General features: G+C 37.8%; 1 protein-coding gene across 1 annotated transcript; it reads left to right on the top strand.

Moving 5' to 3' along the window:
- The first annotated feature begins 378 nt into the window (after positions 1–378).
- NDUFA5 (NADH:ubiquinone oxidoreductase subunit A5) lies at positions 379–11,885 on the top strand. Its single transcript, XM_039239702.1, has 5 exons — positions 379–478; positions 804–848; positions 4,887–5,003; positions 7,909–7,974; positions 10,708–11,885. The coding sequence occupies exons 1-5, from the start codon at positions 458–460 to the stop codon at positions 10,807–10,809; spliced, it is 351 nt and encodes a 116-aa protein (XP_039095633.1). The 5' UTR covers positions 379–457; the 3' UTR covers positions 10,810–11,885.
- The last annotated feature ends 4,725 nt before the right edge of the window (positions 11,886–16,610 follow it).

Below are 16,610 nucleotides of genomic sequence, written 5' to 3'. Positions count from 1 at the left end.
ATTAGACTGAGAAACTTGGCTGGCACGAAATCACTTCAGATGATACCTCCAGACGACCACTGTCATTTTACTACATAATACACCGGAAGGGAGGTTGAGGAATTCGCCAAAAGTTACGCCGGGTGCAGGTTCTGTCGGAACTGTTTGGAAATTTGGAGTGTTTCCCTTCGCCTCTGGGCAAGCTCGCCAGCGGCGGCAAAGCCTGGAATCGAGACCTGACTCCTATGACAACCCTCCAGCACCTGCTTTTAGACCCTGTGTACTCATTGCGCATGCGTCAATTCTCCCATCTGGGGTGGGCGGGGCACAGCCTTCGCCTCTGTGGAGAGCCTGAGTGGGTGAGGGGGAGGGACAAAGCTGTTTCCTAGGTGACGGAGAGTCGGGCCTCGGTGGTGGATTGAGCGGGTCTGGGCGGGATTCCCAGAGGGCCGCGCGTCCCCGGCGCGTCGGCGCGGTCATGGCGGGTTTGCTGAAGAAGGTGAGGTGAATGGGGAGGTCATTGTTGGAATTTAGACCGTGCGGGTGGAGTCGGCCCGATAGCCCCCGATCCTGCGGGTGGTGGTCCGAACTGGCGCGGGCTTGCCAGTGCTTTTTAGGGGTAGTCGTTCTGCTCTGCCTTCCGGGATGACAGATTTAGTAGCTCCTCTGGGAGAGGCAGAAAAACGCTCCAAACGAGTGGCGGGGAGAGACCGACAGCTGGTTTGGGGCCAGTGTTAGCCAGGGCTGTGGTGGTTTTGCCCTTGCTCCGCGCGGTGGACGTGCGGAATTGTAAACAGCGTGCGCCTTGTTTTGTTTTTGAACAGACCACCGGCCTTGTGGGATTGGCTGTGTGCGAGAGTCCACACGAGGTACGTGCCGCTTCCTTCCCGAGTCCCCAGGGAAGACTACAACTCTGTGACCTTGTTCGAAAGGCTGTCGGAATGCGGCTATTTCAAGCCCCGAATTACGACAGCCTGAGAGCTGTCTTGAGGAGGACCTACGTCGGTGATCCGATGCATGGCCTTGTTGTTAAGCCACTTTTCTTGTGGACTTTTTCCGTGGCATTCTCGTGGCTTCCCCTTTATGAGTGCCCTCCCCTTCCTGTCTCCAGTTTCCACCTTTTCCCCCCGCCTCACCTTTTCTGTCTGGGCTCCGTAGCTCCCTGTACAGTTTGACTTATTGAATATATCGCTCTAGTGATTAACCCCTTATGTCATCAGTTTTCCATTCTAGTGGATCTTTCGCATCAGTATTCGGAATGCTTCCTCCTAAAAAACCAAAAAACCGGCCTTGATCCTTTTCCTCCCTCAACAATCACACCATTTCTCTCCTTCCCTTTATAGATCACTCGAAAGACTTAGTCTGTACTCAACTGTCTCCAGTTTCTCTTATTCCCGTGTGAAGGCACTCCGCTCAGACTTGGCTAGGACTGCTCTTTTCAAGGTCACTATTTCTGTGCTGCTAACTCCAACGGTCAGCTCACGTTTCTCATCTTAATGAACTCAGTAACAGCACTTGCCACATTTGGCACTGTCTTCATCTAGCACTTTGTGCCTGGAGACGCCTCAATATCCTGGTTTTTCTGTTTGATTTTTTTCCTCTTACTCTTTTTGCCTTGTCCTTTCCTGGTCATTTCTCATATCCCACTTACAAATTTTGGAGTGCTAAGTCTTGGTTCTTGGAACTTCTTGGGACTTTTCTCTATGTGTGTCTCCTTGTCTGGACCCAACCTAGTGGTTTTAAATACCACCAATACATTGATAACTCTTAGATTTCTCTATGGAGCACTCCCCTCACTTTATGAGAGTCTTGCATGTTTAATTGCTTAGTGGACATCTCCACTTGGATGTCAGAAATGCAACCCAAACGTAATGTCCAAAACTGGCTTCTTGTTCTTCCCTTCAAACCTGTTCTTCTCCCAGGCTTGCTCACCTCCATGAATGACAGTTCCATCCTTGCAGTCACTCAGGTCAAAAACCTTGAAATCGTGTTTAGTTCCTTTCTTTTGTTCACACCCCACATTTAGCACTTCATTAAATCCTTTGGGCTTCTACTTTTAATGTACATCCAGATTTTGAGTGCCTCTCACCATCTCCTCTGCCACAGCCATATTCTCAGCTACCATCATCAAGCTGCAGATACTTGCATTTGCTTCCTAACTGCCTCTCCCTCCTTGCCATGTTTCAGTTTGGTTTTCTCATCCAAGCTAGAGTCAGCCTGATTGTGTCAGGTCATGTCACTCTCAGAACCCTCCAGTGGCTTTCAATTTCACTCTAAACAAAGGAGTCCTAACAAAGGCCCTCCAGGTCACGATTCAACATATTGTATTCTATTAATTTATCCCGTTCATTGACTCTCTTTTAGAAGGTAGATTTTTGTGAAGGTAGGGTTTTTTCCCCCATTAGTTCACCGCTAAAACTATGACTAGCACATGATATGTGCTCAGAAAGTGTAAGGTTTGTTGAATGAATGTCTTATTATGAGTTCATAATGACTCATTATTGTCTAAAAATGAACTCATGGCATTCGCTTTCTAAATCTATTTGTTTTACTGTAGACTCCATTTTTCCTGGTGCTAGCAGAGTCTTTCTACTCCCCAGGCTGGGAGCTGGACATCGCAGTGGATACTTCTCTTTTCCCTGGAACTTACTTCCTGTTTATTCCAGCGACAAGCTCTGTTGATCCTTTTCTGTAACAGCTTTCCATTGTGACCTCTTGATTCTCTTATGTGTAGAGAATTACAGCAACTGTGCTGCTGGCCTTTCTGCCTTTTTCTTCTTCATCCAGTCCTTTAAGTCACTACTACCAGGTTAATTTTCCTGAACCACAAATCTAATCATACGATCTTCCTAAATCATTTTAATTGCCCACAGAATAATCCCAAAAGCTTTAATGTGGCACACAAAACCACTTACACTCTGACTCACTTTTTCTCTAATCTTATCTCCTACACATTTCCTCTGTGTTCTATATTCTAGCCACAGGCTGTCCAATAAAAATATAATGTCAATTATAAATGTAAGTTGTGTTTGGGGCGTCTGGGTGGCTCAGTCGGTTAAGCATCCAACTTCGGCTCAGGTCATGATTTCACGGTTCAGTGGGTTTGAGCCTCTAGTCAGGGTCTGTGCTGGCAGCTCAGAGCCTGGAGCCTGCTTCGGATTCTGTGTCTGTCTCTCTCTCTGACCCTTCCTGCTCATGCTGTCTCTCTTTCTCTCTCAGAAATTTAAAAAAGAAAAAAAATAAAACATTTAAAAATAAATAAATAAATGTAAGCTGTGTTTGTAATTTCAATTTTCTGGGAGTCACTTTTTTTTTTAATACAGAAAAATGTAAATACTAATAATTTAACATAGCCAAAATATTTCAGTATATATTCAGTATAAAAATTAATATTTTATATTCTTTTCCGTACTAGATTTTCAAAATCCACTGTATATTTACGTTTACAGCACCTCTTAGTTTAGACTAGCCCATTTCAAGTGGTCAGTAGCCATATTTGACCAGTAACTACCTTGCTGGACTGCATAGTGCAAGAGAAATAGAACTGTATACTGATTATGTTCCTTTTATTTCTGTCATTTTATCCTTTGTACATATTCTATGTGTAAGATTGCCTTTTTCTATATCTTTAAGTGTCCAGCCAAGTCCTACCGTTCCTGTAGGATTTTATACAGTTAAACTAAAATTTCAAATTAAATACAAAGAAATAATAAATTCTTCATTACGTATGTATATTTATGATTATACTTACTGTTTATGAGCTGTCATGAATTAGGATCTGCTATAACAACTTCTAACCATGTGACTTTACCACTAACCACTGTATGTGAACTTTAAGTTCATTGTGCTTCTGTACGTGCTGTACAGTGACTCGGCTCTCTTGCTCCTTTTCTCTGTTAAGGCTGTGGTGAAACCTTCATTCACGTGGTACCAACTCAGGCATTATAAGCTGAAACATTATGACTACATTTAGTTAAATTTGATCATCCTGATAAGCATTGCATATTTTATGCAAATACGCAGTTATTTAAAATAATGGAAGTGGAGGGTGAGGGGGAGAGAGAGAGCAAGAGAAAGACTCTCAAGCAGGTTCCACATCCAGCACAGAGCCTGATGGGGGTCTTGATTTCATGATGATGAGATCATCACCTGAACTGAAATCAAGGGCTTTACTGACTGAGCAACCCACACGCGCCTTTATTTTTTATTCCTACAGAAATTCAAATAAAAATTGGGGGGAAAAATCTAAATTTTGGTGCTTAGGATCTCAACTTGAGAAATAATGATTTAGTAAATGAGTTGATTTTCAAATAGATCATTAGCAATAAATTAGGAAAATTAGGATGCAGTTTTATTTTTACTTGGTATCATACCTCTAATTTCTATACAACTTTTGTTGCTCATGCAGCGTGGAAACTGTCCATATTTGTACAGTTGATGCTTGAACAACACCAGTTTGAACTGCATGGGTCTACTTCTATGCAGAGGTTTCTCAGTAAATACAGTACAGTACTGTCAATGTATTTTCCTAATAACATTTTTTTTTCCTTAGCTTACTTTATTGTAAGAATACAATATATGATGCATACTACATACAGAATATGTGTTAACTGACTGTGTTATTGGTAAAGCTTCTGGTTAATAGTAAGCTATTAGTCAAGTTTCTGGGGAGTCAAAAGTTATATGTGGATCTTCAGCCATGCCAGGGATCGGCCTCCTAACCCCAGCTTTGTTTAAGGGTTCACTATATTCCTGTTTTTCCTTAGTTATAAAGGGGATGGATAAGGGATAGACATGAAGAAATTGCAGCAAAGAAGAGTTAAATGCTTTTTAAAAAACAACTTTAAAGTGTTCCATTAAATCTGGTGATATTTTAAACTGGAAATGTATGTGATTTGTCTTTTCAGAGGCTAAGAATATTGTACACAAAGATTCTTGATGTTCTTGAGCAAATTCCTAAAAATGCAGCGTATAGAAAGTACACAGAACAGATTACAAGTGAGAAGTTGAGTATGGTTAAAGCGGTAAGTAGCTGACTTGATTTTGCTTTCTTGGGTTTATGGTTTCGGATGCAACATTAACAAGAAAAAAATTCATTTGTTTGTTTTTTGCATATTCTGCATACTTCCTCTCTTATTTCGTCTGTGCTTTCCTTCCATCCTTTTTCCCTTTCATTCAGCAGGCTTCCTCTGTCTGCTAAGTGCTTTCCTTATGCAATTTGGTACTGGAGTGGAAGAATAAGGTCAAGTCCCTTCTCTAAGTTAACATCATCGCTGCTTCTTTTCCCTCTCAAGTCCTTCACTGATTGTTGATTTATTTATAGATATGTCAATCCTATCTCTTTTGTCTAGTTTCAGAGAAGAAAATGAAAGCAAAACAAAAGATGTGTTTTGTTTAAATAAAACTGTCAGAAATATAACTATTTTAAAAAGTGCTTTGTTACAAAGAGACCAAATTAGTCTCTTAACTGCCAGAAATTATATCAAGCATTGTGAATGGGCTGAATATGTACCCACACCTTCTCCAGATTCATCTGGTGAAGCCCTAACCCCTCAGTGTGGCTGGAACCTCTACAGAGGTAATTAAGGTTAATGAGGTCATAAGATTGGCCCCTTGATCCAGTAAGACTAGTGTCCTTATGAGAAGAGACAGCAGAGGGGCTCCTTGGTGGCTCAGTCAGTTGAGCATCTGACTTTGGCTCATGTCACGAATGTTTGTGGGTTCGAGCCCTGCGTCTGGCTTTGTGCTGACAGTTCAGACCCTGGAGCCTGCTTTGGATTCTGTCTCCCCATCTCTCTGCCCCTCCCCTGCTTATGTTCTGTCTGTCTCTGAAAAATAAACAAACATTAAAATAAAATTTAAAAAAGAGAGAGAGACAGCAACGAGCTTGCACTCTCTCTGCCATGTGAGGACAAATTGAGAAAGTGATTTTCTGCAAGCCAGAAAGAGAGCTGTCCTCAGAAACTGACCCTGTCGGACCTTGATCTTGGACTAACAGTGAGAAAATAAATTTCTGTAGTTGAAGCCACACAGTCTATGGTTTTTGTAATGGCAGCCCTAACAGACTAATACAAGCATTTTATAGCCTCAAAATCAAAGGCTCTAGCCACACGGTAGACTGCTGCTAGTTCTTTTATAGCAAACTATATTGTACTATTGCCATATAACTGAGCCACCCAGGCACCCCTGCTTTTTTCCCCCCTTTAATCATTTTTTTTCTCTATATCTTTGTAGTGAAGGAAAATGGAAAAGGATGATGTGTTTCAGGGTCAGGGATGTTACAATATATATTTTTTTCCTATGCCTGTTCCAATAAACTTAGTGGCTTAAAACAGTAGGAATTTTTTCTTTTACATTTCTGGAAGCCAGAATTCTAAAGTTAGTATCAAGGGCCCAAATCGAGGTGTCAACAGGACAACATTTGCTTTAGAGGTTCTAGCGTAGAATCTGTTCCTTGACTCTTCCAGCTTTGGTGGCTTTCAGCATTTCGTGGCTTATGGCCACATCACTCTAATCTCTGCCTCTGTGGTCACATTACTTTCCCTTCTATGCATAATTTCCCTCTGCCTCTGTCCTTATAAGGACACTTGTATTTGGGCCCACTTAGATATTTTTTAGGGCAATCTCCCTGTCTGGGGATTATTAATTAGGTCTACAGAGTATTTGCCAAACATTCAGTAGGTTTCAGAGATTAGGTCATGTAATTTTGTGGGGCATTATTTAGCCCACCACAGTACAAATCATCACTAAGGTGATATATGAGCGATGGAAGCGAAAGAACAAGCCATGCAGATATCCCTGGTCAGCTGGCAGGTGGCCTGAGGCAGAAACATGCCAATTTCTGTCGGTGGTTTCTTTGTTTTTTTTCCCCCTCTTTTCCTTCCATTTCTGGGCCAAAGTCCCATCCCACTTACACCTTACTTACATAGGTGTAGGTGTGTCATGGTTTCTGGCTCTCCCACAGCTCAGTTGACTAGAAATAAATAAATGTATGTCATTGAATTTTCTAGGCATTTCTTTGTAAAAACCTTTTATTGAAGAATAATGTACATAAAGAAACGTGCAGCCATCCTAAATATAGAGCTTGATGACTTTTCACAAAGTAATCATACCCATGTTAACACCAGATCAAAAAGAGGACATTTCCAGAATGCCCGAACCCTCTCTTGTTCCTCTTCAAGTTACTACCCTCCTAAAGATAACTACTCTTCTGACCTCTAACATGACATATTCATTTTGCCTGGTTTTCAACTTTTTATAAATGGAATCACCATTCTGTGCTATTTTGTGTGTGGTTTCATTCACTTAATATTATGTTTAAGAGAATAACTATGTTATTGCATATAGTTGTAGTTTGTACATTCTCACTGCTCTGTAGTATTCTGTTATATCCAAATACTATAATGCATTTTTTAATTCTATTACATATGATCATTTGAATTCTTTCCACTTTGGGTTTATAATTTGTGCTACTATTCTTGTGCTAACATTCTTGAACATGTCATTTGATTAATGTATAATGCTTTCTGTTTGGTATATACATAGGAATGGAATTCTGGGTCATAGGGTAGCATTTATTTTCAATACTGATGCTCTCAGAGGAAATACAGGAAATACTACGAAAATAAAGTGGCATTTTAAAATCTGTACTATAGAAAGACTGAATTGGACGTCGTATTTCTTACTGTTGATTAGCAAGTTAGTATTAAGACAGGAAAGCAATAAAATAGTAGAGATTTGAAATGGGTTTCCACCACATATTTGGCAAACATTAGTAAGGGTACAGTGAAAGAAAAATTAATTGTTCGCCAAATTAAGTGCTTTTATATTTGGGTTTTTTTAATATTTGGGTCTTTTTAATTAGGATATTGAGGTATTCAGATATTGTGCTCCTTTGTTTAAATCTTTTTTTCTTTTTTTTCCTTATAGGAACCAGATGTTAAGAAATTAGAAGACCGACTTCAGTGCGGCCAACTAGAAGAGGTGATTCTGCAGGTAAAGAATAGATGTTTGGCTTTAAATGTTCAGAGGTACAATATTTAAAGACATAAAAGTAAAATTCCAGAGAGAAAGGAAAACTGAATTTCTTTATTTAGATCAACTCTCAAATAACAGAATAATCACATATAGGAAATACTTCTATCATGTATGTGTCAAATATTTATCATTAATTATTCTTGAATTTATGAGGCTCCTGTTGGGAATTTGGAGTTTGATGCACCTTGAATTTAATCAGCATGTTCTTGTTAGCCTTACTTTAGTTCAAACTACTAACACTGTATTACTGTTACTTGGATACTTTTATCTTTTTAGATACAAATATTTTTATGTTTTAAAGGCTTAGTATATTTTTAATACGGAGAGATACAGGTCTTGTGAATCATAAAATTAAAATATATTTTTATTTTTTACTGTTGGATTAACACATGTATGTCGGCAAGAATGCTACAATTTTTAATTAAATCAGGGGAAATTATGCCTTTTTTTTTTTAAGTTGTGCATTTTGCCCTCAATTACTAGTAAGGTTAAACTTAAAATATGTGATTGTATTTTATGTTTTATATAGATCATGTCATTAATATTTTTACTCTATCATTTGTTTTTAGTGTTTTTCTTCTTTATTTCTTTGATTAACCGTTAACTTTGGCTATGTTATTTGCACATTTGTTTAGCCTGTTCTTTGCCTTTTGACTCCAACTTAGTACCTTTTCTCATAATTTTTCATGATTAAATCACCCTGCCCCCTTTGCCCCATCACTTCAGGACTCCCCCCCCCGCCAAGTTACAGGTTTAGACGTCTCCCCTTAAATATGTCTGATACTCATTTCTCTTTCATGTAATTTGTGCATTTTTTTTGTATATAAAAAAATGCAACTATTCTTGTGTTTTATTAAAGGACAAAGAAAAGGAAATACTGGGGAGTATTGGTGATTAGGGAAGGTAGATCACCAACAGACATGATATGCAAATTCAAAAGATTTGCTAGCTGCCTCTGTTACAAGAGGAATCGGGCATTCAGATGGCTTTTTATGAGTGTAGACCATTTTCAGTCATTCAGAGTCCTATTTTCCTGGCCTTTCTATTCATTTGCCAGCTGTTGTACCATATGGGAATTTGCTGCTAACTTATTTTCCTTTTCTGTTCCTCTTTCTTTTCTGTCAGATTTCCCTTTGATCATGACTTTATTTAACTGATAGATTAATTTTTCATGCAGTTGTAGTCTTAGGATTCAATAAGTATTTTTAAGTCAGCTGTGCAGTTCTCCATGTTTTCATGGGTGATAGTAAGGTTAAAGTTTAATGATGTTTTATTTAACCTAATGTATTTAAAATATTATTAAACATATAATCAATATAAAAATATTGATATATTTTGGATTCTTTTTTATACTAAGTCTTTAAAATCTAGTGTGTATTTTATACTAGCAGCACATATGAATTTGAACTAGCTGCATTTCAAGTGCTCACTCAGTAGTCACATGTAGGTAGCAGGTAGTATGACATGAATAAGGAAAAGATAGTGTGTTAGAAGCTAAAGAAGAGGGAAGGATTGGGCAACGGTCCACATGCCGCTGCGTCCAGCTACCTGGAATGGGGTTGACCTTCAGCGTTTGGCAGCCTCCTCATGCTACACAATGTCTTGGGAGCTTAAAAAATATTCAAGAGGCCTGGGCCAAAGGGCAGTCCGAGAAACAGCCACCTTTAGGGATATTTTTAATTAGTGTTTATACTATCTTCTTATTGCAGCATTAGTAAATCCTTCTAGCCCCGGATTTCATTTAATCTACTCTTCAACAACTCGTTGTACATATTTTAGACTGTTGGTGCTACACATAGATTGTTTTGTACCAGTGGCGTAAATGAGGCATTGCTTTAAACTATGGAATTACAGCCTGTGATAGAATCTGGCACTTATTCTGTATTTGAATTCCTTCTCTGGTATCCTGACAAGTGTTTAACAGTGTTCTTCTTCTAGGTTGAGCCAGGATTGTCATAGGTCTTTTGTTGTATAAAAATGTGAAATAAAAAGATACCTGAAATATATTTGTTAAATATGGTATCAGTTTGTTTGAAGGGAAAAAGTAAATGCAACATCTTTTGATAAGGAAATTAATTAAATCAATAAATATTTTTTGTACATGTATGATTTTCTATACTCCACAGATCACTGTTTTACAAACTGTGGGTCTCAAGTGATTAGGAGTCAAGAAAATCAGTTAGGTGGGTTGTGACTAGCATTTAAAAAATATAATAGAAAATAATGTATCATAGCTAGTAAAGGTAATCATATTTTTAGCTTTGTTTTAGTTCTGTGTGCGTGTTGTGGTTCCCTTAGTAGAATTATTTTCTTGTGTTTTACTATGAGCCATGCTAAAATAAATTTGAAAGCCATTGACATTGGTAAAGAGACATACTTCTGATCCTCAAAGAATTTGTCGTCTAATAGTGAAACAATTAAGTTTGAAAACTCACCATGTAAACTTTTGAAACCTTTAATAGCAAATTTTAATCAAATAGAAAAATTCAGAAGCCATCCTTTCTTACTCATGATTGTGTAGCTATGAAAGGTAAGGTAATTTAATTAATAACGTTCAACATTTGATGGCGGAACAGCTTATTAGGTATTAATATGAAAATAGTTCTAATAATTATACTTCAGTCATTAGCTATGATAAATATCTATTAAACAATATAATCAAATGATTCTTTAAAAAATTTTTATTAACAGGCTGAAAATGAACTAAGTTTGGCAAGAAAAATGATTCAGTGGAAACCATGGGAGCCTTTAGTGGAAGAGCCTCCTGCCAACCAATGGAAATGGCCGATATAATCATCATTAAATGACTAGCTTATGGGTGGGAAACTGATGTAATTAAATGTTCTGTAATATTAAAAATGATTCCTTATTATTGATATCTTATAATCAAGAAAACTAATACAGAACATATTTAGGAGACTTGTTAAAATTGATAACTGTGGTAATAGGGATTTGTGAATCCATATTTGATATGTAAAGCATTCATTTGAATTATTTCAAAGATGATTGTTTTTGTTTTTGTTTTTTAACAGAGCGGTTGTGGAAAGATTTGAAAATTAATTGGGAAAATTCCTATAGATTTTCAGTGCAGAGGCTATAATTGAAATGTGAAGTATTTTTAGTAGTGTCTTCAACACATCATTTAATGGTTTTTATCCTGAAAAAAATAGGAAAGGTACTTCATTATTTATTGTTTAGACAAATTTATAAATCATTGAAGTAGTAAAAGTAAAAACCATCAAAATTATAGTTGTACAGTTGAGGAAATTGATTTGATATTTGAAAGAAAGACTTTTTATTTAGAGTGGTAATTGTAAAAACGTTTCCTTTCGTCTCAATCAAAGAAGTTAGCTTTCTATTCCTTAGCCTTTTGTTTTCTTGATCAACCAAAGTACATCAAGGTAGAGATAGAATTTATGTAAAAGAAGAGACATAAAGAGTTCCTAAAGTTTATCTGATTTATGAATAGGCTTACATTTCAGAACATCTTAGTCACACATGAGTTGTAACTTCAAAGTAGAATCACTAGGTGGTTTTCACTAAGTTTCCATTATGAGTGCAGTTGGGTATCAAACCTAAGATAAATGCTGTTGAAGGAAAGAAACAGTTGGCATAAATCACTTTTAATGTGTCTTCACCCTTTCTTCCTAGACCCTATCATTTATTTCCAAATACTTAAGTTTGACATTTTTTAACTTCAAAGACAGTACTCTTATGTGTTTGTCGCATATGTGTGTGTTTAACTATCCATTTGGCAAAGCGGAATCAATTCAGAATTTTCAGAATGAGAAAATTGTATTTTTTCCAATATATTTCTCCCCTTAACAGCGCTGTAAATTGAATGATAAATAAATATTAAATGAAGTGGATTGAGTTACTTTTTAGCAGTCAGAATGCAAGAGAAAGCTTCTCTGGGGGAAGTGGGAGAAGCTTTAGAGGGAGTCAGAGGCCCAGGTTCTTATTCCCACAGTCCTGGTGCGATTGTGAACTCAGTGACCAAGTGGAGACAGGTTGTCAACCTCTCAGACTTACCTATTGCCTCCTTTGTAAAAGAAGAATTTACTATTTATAACTTCCTTTTCAGGTCTAAATATTTGCTTTATATTATAGATGTAAAAACTATATGATCCTAAAGCATATTTGTATAAGATGCTTTTCAGGCAAATTTCCTTACCAACCATTTTTTTAGGTCCTTTGAGCACATACGAACAGAAAGATGGTTTGATGTGCCTTTTCTGACTTTTTAGCCCCACTTTTCCACGATTCTTGGGTGTCATATATTTCACCGACAGAGCTTCTGTCGCTGTTAATTAAAGGGGACCGTATTGATGTTTGCATTAGAAATGCTAGTGGTAGAGTAGTAGTTGTATAGTAATATAGTAATAGTAGCTAATATTAATGTTTTCCAGGCACTGTTTAAGTACTTGACTAATTTCCCTCTTAAATCTGCACTATAACTCTTAGTAGTATGATTTTGTGGGGTGGCACCTGTGTGGCTCAGTCAGTTAAGGGTCCCACTTTGGCTCAGGTCATGATCTCATGGCTCGTAAGTTCAAGCCCCGTGTCGGGCACAGTGCTGACAGCTCAGAGCCTGGAGCCTGCTTTAGATTCTCTGTCTCCTTTTCTCTCTGCTCCTACTCCACTCATACTCTGTCTCTCTTAAAAATAAACAAAACATTAAAAAAAAAAAAAAAGTGTGATCTTGCAAGTTATCTCCATTTCTCCAGGTAAGGAAACCAGAATTCAGTGTGAATAGTGCTCTCCTGCTGCTGTACTCCACCGTGGGCAACATGGGGACCTTGGAGAAACAGGTGAAGAGATGATGTAATAACATAACCAAGGTTGTGTAGCTAGTAAGATGTGGAGCTCAATTTGAACCTGGACAGCCTTGCTCCAGAACTCATGTTCTTAACCGTCATATTTTTCATGAATATCCTCAGGTGGTTACTTCTGCCTGTACCTTTGGACTATAACAAAAGAGCCTTGATTCTGTCTCTTGACTTGTTCTGTCAAAGTCACTATACAGAACAAATAGAAACAGAGGTAGTAAGCTGGATTTCATTTTGTGCAAAGACCTTCATGTGGAGTATAGGTAGATAATGTTAATGGGGTAGGTATTTAAAAGGCATTGCTGTGTGCTTCATGTTTAGTTTTACTTTTACTAACTGCCATTCCAAATGCCCTTACTGAATCTGATAGTTTTTTCCTCCTGCAAATGTTTTCTGGTTGCTTCCTATAAATTTCCAGATTAAGCTTTCCTGATCACTTTAAAAAGGATTCTATGTAAAGAGCTTCAGTGTTGCCCAGTGGCTTCTAGACTAATTTGAGTAATTTTCAGAATGGCCTATTTCAGATCTCCCTAAAGCATCTCATGTTCCATTCAGATTAATCTTTCATCACACACTTCAGATGAAAAAAAAGCTAATTAGGTTGAGCTTTGCAAACAAAAAGATGGCAGCAAAGTTGATGCCCCCTTTCTTCTATCTGGGTACTTGGTGCAGAATATTCAAATTTCTCCCATTCTTTCCTTTGGGGTAGAAATGATTTACATCTAGGATGATCATGTAATTTTTTACTCAGCCTGTAATGATTTTGAGAGAAAAAGGAAATGTTAATAATTTCATGAGGGTGGTGTCGCTGGGTGGCTCTTTTGGCTGAGCAGACTCTTGATTTCGGCTCAGTTCATGATTCCAGTGTTGTGGGATCAAGACCTGCATTGGGCTCCATGCTGAACATGGAACCTGCTTAATATTCTCTCTGTCTGTCTGTCTGTCTGTCTGTCTCTCTCATTCTTTCTGCCCCTGTCCCCCACTCATGCTCTCTCTTTCTAAAAGAAAAATATTCCGTAAGGTAACAGGAATAAACGATGATTGTCAAGGGCAAACAGGAGCCCACTCAACACTGAGGGCAGCCATCCTTTCTACAACAGAAGTTGGAGAAGTAGTCTTACCCGAATAGGAATGATAGGATGTCAGCAGTGGCAGCCATTGTGAGCCACCAGGCACCAGCTTTCATTGTATTTCTTCATTATCCATTGCTCTATCCCACTCAGAATTGGGGGATGGAAGAAAAGGAGTTTATCTTTGTCATTTCCTTTTCTAATCCGAAGTGAAGTTACAGAAGTGAAGCTAACTGAGCTTTTTGCTGCTGCTGGTATAGTGCAAAGCAGATTTATTTTCAAGCACAACAATGGGGATTAGGATACGAGATAAAAGTGAGAGCAGTCTTCTATCACATGGAGATCAAGATTCTTACTCTAGCTGACTTTGGGACCTCCTACAATGGGAAGGCTTGCTGTGTTGCCCTCAGAGGTTGTTTCTACCTGATGCTTCAGTAGGCTTTTCAAACAGATTCCCTTTGGGCCAGCTCTTCTAATTCCTTCTGTCCACCAAGATGGTATTCCAGGTAGTCTGTGTTCTGTTTATCCAGGAACTCTCTCAGGAAGTCTAAGAGATCAGTTTTACTGTTGTCAGAAGCTAAGATCTTCAGGTTTTGCAGGACCTTGCTTCACATGTGCTTCAACTGCAGAGCAGACTCCAGAGTTTATATGCACCTTCCTCAGTTCTTTACGTCAGGCCCCAATCACTGGAACACAGATGCCGCCCTTGTGTTTTCTCTATTAAAGGGAGGAAATCAACAATGCTCTGTATAAGAAAATTCCCATAGGGGCGCCTGGGTGGCTTAGTTGGTTGAGCGTCCGACTTTCGCTTAGGTCATGATCTCACGGTTCGTGGGTTCGAGCCCCGCGTCGGGCTCTGTGCTGCCAGCTCAGAACCTGGAGCCTGTTTCAGAGTCTGTGACTCCCTCTCTCTCTGACCCTCCCCTGCTCATGCTGTCTCTCTCCTAGAAATAAATAAAACATTTAAAAAAAAAAATTAAAAAAAAAAAAAGAAAATTCCCACATATAGGCTACTATCAGCCTGTGCCTTTTCTTCCCAGCCTCCATGGTTACATAAAGTTAAAGAAACTCCTATGCAAGTGTGTTGTGGGGTCTAGGGTAAAGTAGCAAATGGCTGAATGTACCATGAGTATTTTCCAACTGAGGAGATAATCCTTTAAATCTCAGTACTTAAGTAATGGCATTGCTGCCCACACTACAATAATAGTAATACTAGCTTTTTGAGAACAAAGTAAATGAAAAGGTAGACATTTGGGTGAGAGGAGGATGAAGAGGTTTATTTTTAATAGAATTCACAAAAAATCAAAGTGGGAATGTGATACGTGATTTGAATTAGTGATGGGAGAAATTTATTTAAAAGTCTTTATTTAGAGGGAATAAGCCAAAACTCTCGTTAGTGAAGGAAAGTAGCTGACTATTGAGAAAAATAGTGAATTAGAATAGACTATCCCTAAATCCTAATGTCTTAACAACAGAAGTTTGTTTCTCATATTACACGTCTAATGAGGGCTGACAGTTCTCAAAAGAGTCACTCAAGGGATCTGGGCTGAGGAGGATGCCATTTCAACACGTGCTTCCATAGCCATAGGGCAGGAGAAATGAAACCTGGCAAATCACACAGAAACAAAATTTTTTTAATATGCTATAGAACTCACAAATTTAGCTTGCCATGCATTGGGTTTTCAAAATGATATTTAGGTTTATATTAGCAGCTAATTTTTTGCAGTGTGTTTAAATGTAATTTATGACGGATTAGCTTCTTTCTGTACACAACTCTAAATGAAAAGCATTGCAGAGATTCTTTTCTGGGGATTTCTCATGATCTTCGAATATCATATTTGTTTTTTCTGGATGAACATTTCAGGCATTTCTAAAGATAACCATTACTACTTTATGACAGAATATTTCATTTTACTTTTTTTCTATCACTGGAGGGCTGATTCCTTTTTCTCGGGATAAAACAGATCTACACTCTCTACCTAAGTACCAGACTTCAAGAAAGTTTGAATGGGAAGCTTTTTTCATAACTCATTTGGAAGCAAAAGCTGACCTGAATTGACATAAAACTATTTGTGGTCTTTATCTGACTTTAATGTGAATATAAAGATATTTTTGCCATAGATTTATTAATGTATTTGATTCTGGACTACTTCCCCAGACCTACTGACAGTGTTACAGGATATATACCATATGCTCATATTACCTTTCAAAAATCTGAAAAACCTGACTTCAAACACATTTGTCCCTTAAAGTTTCAGAAAAAAGACTATGGATCATATATATACAGTTTCTTAACAAGCTCATAGAGGTATGATCCAAATTTAATCTATGTAGATAATTTCTAAAAGCATAATCTTCAGGTCCCTGGTTTTCTAAATTCTTCTAATACTTTTTCTAATTCATTTATATCAAAATACATTTTAGCCTGGAGGAAACAATGGGAAATACTTTGAAATGTGTGATTTCATAAAGCCACTAGGTGGCCTCTTTGTAAAAATAAAAACACATTCAAAGACATGTCAATTGTATAAATAAATACTGAGATAAATAAAGGTAGATGTTTCATGAGAAATAAAGTTATTTTGAACAATAAATCCTGAGAAAATGCATGTTTGTTGCAAAATATAAAATGAAATTTAAAAATTATTTTCCACTTTTAGAAGTGAGAGTCTTTTTCCTATTGGTTGTTTTCAGC

The sequence above is a fragment of the Hyaena hyaena genome, unplaced genomic scaffold, assembly GCF_003009895.1.
Source record: "Hyaena hyaena isolate Hyena2069 unplaced genomic scaffold, ASM300989v1 scaffold_161, whole genome shotgun sequence".
Classification (NCBI taxonomy): Eukaryota; Metazoa; Chordata; class Mammalia; order Carnivora; family Hyaenidae; genus Hyaena; species Hyaena hyaena.
Note: the sequence above shows the minus strand (reverse complement) of the source record. Positions and strands in the feature narration are given on the sequence as shown.